General features: G+C 42.9%; 1 protein-coding gene across 1 annotated transcript; it reads left to right on the top strand.

Moving 5' to 3' along the window:
* The first annotated feature begins 1055 nt into the window (after positions 1-1055).
* Positions 1056-4970, top strand: metrn (meteorin, glial cell differentiation regulator). Its single transcript, XM_053637247.1, has 4 exons — positions 1056-1605; positions 2351-2778; positions 3299-3358; positions 3479-4970. Exons 1-4 carry the CDS (start codon positions 1523-1525, stop codon positions 3787-3789), a joined length of 882 nt encoding a protein of 293 aa, XP_053493222.1. The 5' UTR covers positions 1056-1522; the 3' UTR covers positions 3790-4970.
* Positions 4971-6000: the final 1030 nt, after the last annotated feature.

Genomic DNA, 6000 nt, shown 5'->3' with positions numbered 1-6000 from the left:
AAAGTATTCGCCCTTAAGGTGATTAGGGCTGGTGGTCATGTCAAGGTCACCAAGCCAGTGACTCCAATACAACAATATTATCTCCATGTTTAGGATCCTGTTAACATTGTTCTAATTCAAATGATTTCCCTATCACATTCATTTTAAAATTACAGCAGTTTGTGGGAAAAAGTTGGAAAAAAGTGCTACAGTATGTGGTTATTTCAGTTTGGTACTGTATGTCATTATTTCCAGTTAATAACTAGTTATTTCAAAATATGTTGTAATTTCTGACTTAATATCTCATTATTCCAACACAGTATGTCACTGTTTTTAAATTAATATCTTGCCATTTCGACTTATTCTCTTAGTTTGAATTATACTTTTGTTATCTTGACCAAACCTGAACATATTTAAGTGAATAATCATTAATAGACTAAATAATATATCTTAATAGATTTTAGTTAAGCTGTTACGATGAAATAAGAAGATAATATGTCAAAAATAATGAGCTAACCATGCTGAAAAAAACCCAGAATCCATAACAGAAATTCTAATGGTTTCCACTACAAATACCATTACAAGCCATAACCTCACCATTAAAACTCTTACCATTACCAGTAATTAATGGTATCCACTAGACATAACATGCCACCAATAGAAGGCAACAAATTACCAGTAGAGACCCACAGACAGGGACCATTACAGCTTCCATTAAAACCAATACAATTCACATTATAACCATTAAAACCATTACAAATCCTGTGAAGGTTTCTATTGGGGGTTATTTCAGCAGGGAACTCAAAATAACATCATATTCTGAAAGAAAAATGACATTGAATTCACGTCATATTTCGAAATAAGAGTAATAATTTTCATGTTATTTTAACAGATTTTGCGTCAGGGTTTCCTTCTAAATTACACCAGTGAGAAAAAGTAAAAAGTTTATAAACTTAACTCATGAACACACCTTATTAAAACCAACCACCACATTGCCTCAGAATTTGGTGTTTTATAGACTTTTATTGTGCATTCGTGTGTTTATTCACCTTTACATCTTTAAAAATGAGTTTATTAATGAGTATGCTAACATGCTAACGTCCCTCGGGTTTTTATTTTTTTTTAACGATGAACCCCCACACATGACGTCACCGCGGGAGCGCTCTGAGGTGTCCTCGCGCACCCCCTCCCCCTACTTTGAGTGGTTTAAAGTTTCATCTCTCTGGCCGCTGATTGGTCCGCGCGCGCATTCCTCCGCACTGAAAAGTTGCAGCGCCGCTGTTTCGTCTCGCGCTCCGGTCCGCTCCAGCGGTTAGTGAGGAAGGCAGCGAGTAGCAGCGGGGATGCTGAGAAGAAACCGGCTTCGACACGTTTAATTAATGAAGTAAAACAGCGGGTCTGGCTGAAAAGTGGAGAATGGAGTCGGTAGAGTCGAGGAATATTAAGTGTAGGCGAGTTTTATTGTAATTGAGCTTCCTGTGGTGACGCTGAGGCGACTGAACCGTCCTGACTGGATTTATCTCAAGTTAGCTGTGTGGTAAAAATGGAGATTTTTGTGTGGATTTTTGTGTTAACGGCGGTGACTGGACCGAGCTATTCAGCCGATGAGTGCAGCTGGAGGGGAAGGTAAGATTTACTTTATTATTAGTCTGGTGTTAATCTCCTATTCAGGAAAAAGAAAACTTGAGGCTCGTCCCAAATCGCATACTATCACACTAGTTAGTGCGCCATGGTAGTGCGGACACTCCATTCACGCACGTGCACTACTTAGTGCACTAGTATGTGTTCTGGGACGGAGCCGTAGTGCGCACTGCTTTTCTCCCGTTTTCCACTAATAAAGATTAATCTTCGTTATTTTTTTATCGGTAGTAAGTACATTTCGCTTTATTTATAATGACTATATGTTAGAATTTGTGTTTTTAAAAGCGGTTAAATAATTAAATGCTTTACAAAAGGCTCGGATTCGTTAAAAAGTTCCGTTAAATTCCGCTACTCTCCACACGGGGTTTAAATAACCAGAAGTGCGCTCGCGCAGCAGAACGCTGACGCGCGCTCGTTTTGAACAGGGCCAGCGCGCACGCATGCGCATTTGTAAACAGCGCTAATGTTTAATTAGTAGATACTTTACTGGGTTTAAATGTAGTTTCTGTAATGTTCAGAGCTCAGTGCACGCAGAGGACGGTGCACTAACAGTGATGGCCTGTAGGTTAAACTGCAGGAGATGAATGAACGCCATTACAGTTACCATGTGGATCCAGTACTGACACCTTAACAGCTGTCAGGTTGTGATCACGTGTTTAGTTAAATGACTCTAAACTCTCTCTCTCTCTCTCTCTCTCTCTCTCTCTCTCTCTCTCTCTGTGCTGTGTAGCGGTCTCTCTCGGCCGGAGCAAGATGTCGAACAGGTGTTCCTGCGCTGCGCCGAAGGCTCCGTCGAGTTCCTGTACCCTACTGGAGCTCTGCGTCTCACACTCTTGCCCCGCCTACCCGGACACGGAGTGGGAGGGGCCAGCGGGACACCCTCGTCTGTCTGCGTCAAGCCGGAGCCTCAGTGGGGTGGAGCCCAGCTTTACCTGGAGAGAGGCGGAGTCCTGGAGCTATTAGTGAGTGACACAGCTGGTCCCTCCCATATTCGCTGTTTCACCATCACTTCTGGGGAAAGCCCCGCCCTGTTCCTGCAGGCCACGCCCCACAGCGACATCAGCAGGCGCATCGCGGCTTTCCGCTATGAGCTGAGAGGGGATTGGACGGCGCGGCTGTCCGTCAACTCCCTGGACGCTAATGTGGATAAGGAAGAAGGTGAGCGGCGCGAAACCGGAAAGTTCGGACGTCTAATTCTACGTTCTTTTAAGCAGTTAGGATGATCGCTAACATTTGTAATGGAGGATAAAAGGTTGTACAAGATGGCCGCCCCACAAGGTTTAATCATCTTCACCCAAACAGACCTCCATAAACCTGTTAATTACTGTAGCAACTACATTTTCCTTTAATCTACACACACACACACACACACACACACACACACACACACACACACTGTGGGAACAGGGAGAAAAAGAGAGAGAGAGAGACGGAGAGATTGATTGAGAGGGGGAGGGATGGAGAGGGAGAGAGTAGAGGACAAAAGCTCAGTATGGAGAGGGGACAAGTCCTTTCAACATACCGCATGAACGAGCCGTATCCGTGGTAACGGGGGGATGGTCAGCTGAGAGACAAGGCTTTTGTTCAGGAGCTAAACACACACACACACACACACACACACACACCGTGTGTGAAAGAAACTAAATGTTATTTCTCTTCCCCTGTGTGTGTGTGTTAGGAGTGTGCAGGCCGTGTAACGACACAGAGATGCTGATGGCAGTGTGCACCAGTGACTTTGGTGAGTCTCACACAATTTTACTTTTGCTCATGATCCAAGAACACAACACTCACTGAAAGCACACAGACACACAGACACACTCAAAGCAGATGAATAACACGTATCTCTGTGTGTGTGTAGTGGTGCGTGGGAATATCCGTGCGGTGGATACGGACTCGGAGCAGCGCGTGTCAGTGATCAGGGTGAGCGCGACGCGTGTGTACCGTCAGAAGTGGCCTCTGTTCTCCAGCGCGGGCCGCCTCACACACTCCGGAGAGATACGCACACTGCTGCGCTGCGGAGTCCGGGCCGGCTCCGGAAGCTTCCTCTTCACCGGACACGCCCACTTCGGGGAGGCCTGGCTCACCTGCGCACCCAGGTACAAGGACTTCCTGAGAGTGTACGAGCACGCCAAGCAGAACCTGCAGATCCCCTGCACCCTCCACACCTGACCCTCATACACTACAGGCAGAACAGAGTGAGACAGGACTTCCTGGTCCTCCTGGAGATACAGAGAGAGACACAGCAAAATCTTTATCTTCACGGAGAAAGACACACGATGAGATCTTCACAGAGAGAGGGACACGATGAGATCTTCACGGAGAGAGACACACGATGAGATCTTCACGGAGAGAGACACACGATGAGATCTTCATGGAGAGAGACACAATGAGATCTTCATGGAGAGAGAGACACAATGAGATCTTCATGGAGAGAGACACAATGAGATCTTCATGGAGACAAACACACAATCATGGAGAGAGACACAAAATGAGATCTGCATGGAGAGAGAGAGACAAAATCTTTATCTTCATGGAGAGAGATATACCATGAGATCCTCATGGAGAGAGAGAGAGACACAAAAGGAGATCCTCATGGAGAGAGACACAATGAGATCCTCACAGAGAGACTACCTAAGCGTGTATCTCCATGAAGCTGTGCAGTGAGACATGAGACCTCAGGACGTTGAGAGATGAGCTGTAAGTGAAGGAGGTGTAGTGTGATGTCAGTGTTCACACACGGGTTAAATATATCATATATACATTTGCACTGAGGAGGAGGGAGCTGAAACCAAATGAATGCAGACGATATGTAGCACACACACACACACACACCGGAGTGTTAACAGTAACGCCGTACACACCCTCGTTTACGAGGTGTGTTTCTATATGAAGCTAGCGTAAGTTCCATGCTAGCAGGCTAACGTTAAACCAGTAGAAAGGACCGGATCAGATGATGAAGCACTTTCACTGCACCTCCGTTAACTTCACACCACTTTAATACCTTTATTACAGCGGTGGTGGTGGTGTTGTTTATTGAAACTGAGCAGATGTTTATTTTTAAGCTGATTTTATTTACTGCACATTGCTTTGTGTTTAAATAAAGATGTGTAAGATGTCAGAGAAATATATTTAATACCCGAGCCGAGAGCACGCCCATAATCCGGGATATATATACACACCATACATCTCGATATTCATCTCTGTGTGTGTGTGTGTGTGTGTGTGTGTGTGTGTGTGTATTGTTGTAAATAAGATGTTTTAGAAGAGAGAATATTGTGTACACGTGACTGTGATTAAATACACATTTAAATGAATGAAGTCTCTTTGTGACATACGTATATAAAACACACCTCTCAGCCAATCAGAGACGAGTATTTCCCGGGGAGCTGCTACACAGCGTGCAAAAGTTTGCGTCCCCTCAGTTTCTGGATGAAAAGATATTTTTATAAAACACAGTTATATTTTAGTTATATTTGATATTTTTTATATTTTATTTTATATTTATTTTACAGTTTATCTATATATAAAACATTGTTACTGTTAATTCAGTGTTGTTTTCTGATTAAAACCTAATCACAGACTGAATATCACAGAACCAGAGGCTCATTAAGGAGGTTAATGACTTACAGCACATGTTTTACTCTGTTATTTAAAAAAAAAAAATCATTAAATATAGATCTTTCACAGAGAGAGAGAGAGAGAAGGAAATAAATAGATATCAGAGTGTTTGTGATCAGAAATGGGAGTGAAGTATCTGAGAGAAAGAAAAGAAAAAGCACCAGAGAGATTTATTTAAACTAAATGAGGAAATCAGAAAGGTCCTGAAAAAGAGGAATAAAAGAGAAATAAAAGTTTGTGTTTATATATCACATTCAAAAGAAATATTTACTTTTCACTATTAATAATAATAATAATAATAATAATTAAAAAAAAAAACTTATAACAAGTGAACATCAATAAAACTGAATTCATTTGTAAATGGAGGGTGTACAAACTTTTGCACTCAACTTTCTATTGTATACATTCTGTTGTATTGTTTTAAATGACATGACGTGTGTGTGTGTGTGTGTGTGTGTGTGTGAGAGAGAGAGATAACCCTGTAATCACCGTGGAGAACTCAGCCACCACAGGAACACCCTTTTTTTGTTCTTCAAGGGTCTGCAGATGGCCCTAATCCCCTAAAAATGCGGAGGGAAAACCTCTGTGTGTGTGTGTGTGTGTGTGTGTGTGTGTGTCATGGGGGGTCTTGAGGTGGCCATTCAGTGTTTCTCGTTTCCCGCCAAAATGGACAATGTGATAGAAGATTGAAGATGTAGAGGAGTGAACTTAATTGTCACTCCTGTGTCTTATGTCTCTCTCGCTCTCTCTCACACACACACC

The sequence above is a fragment of the Ictalurus furcatus genome, chromosome 1 (genome assembly GCF_023375685.1).
Source record: "Ictalurus furcatus strain D&B chromosome 1, Billie_1.0, whole genome shotgun sequence".
In the NCBI taxonomy this organism is placed as follows: domain Eukaryota; kingdom Metazoa; phylum Chordata; class Actinopteri; order Siluriformes; family Ictaluridae; genus Ictalurus; species Ictalurus furcatus.
The sequence above is the reverse complement of the archived record's forward strand: the minus strand, read 5'-3'. Positions and strand labels throughout refer to the sequence as shown.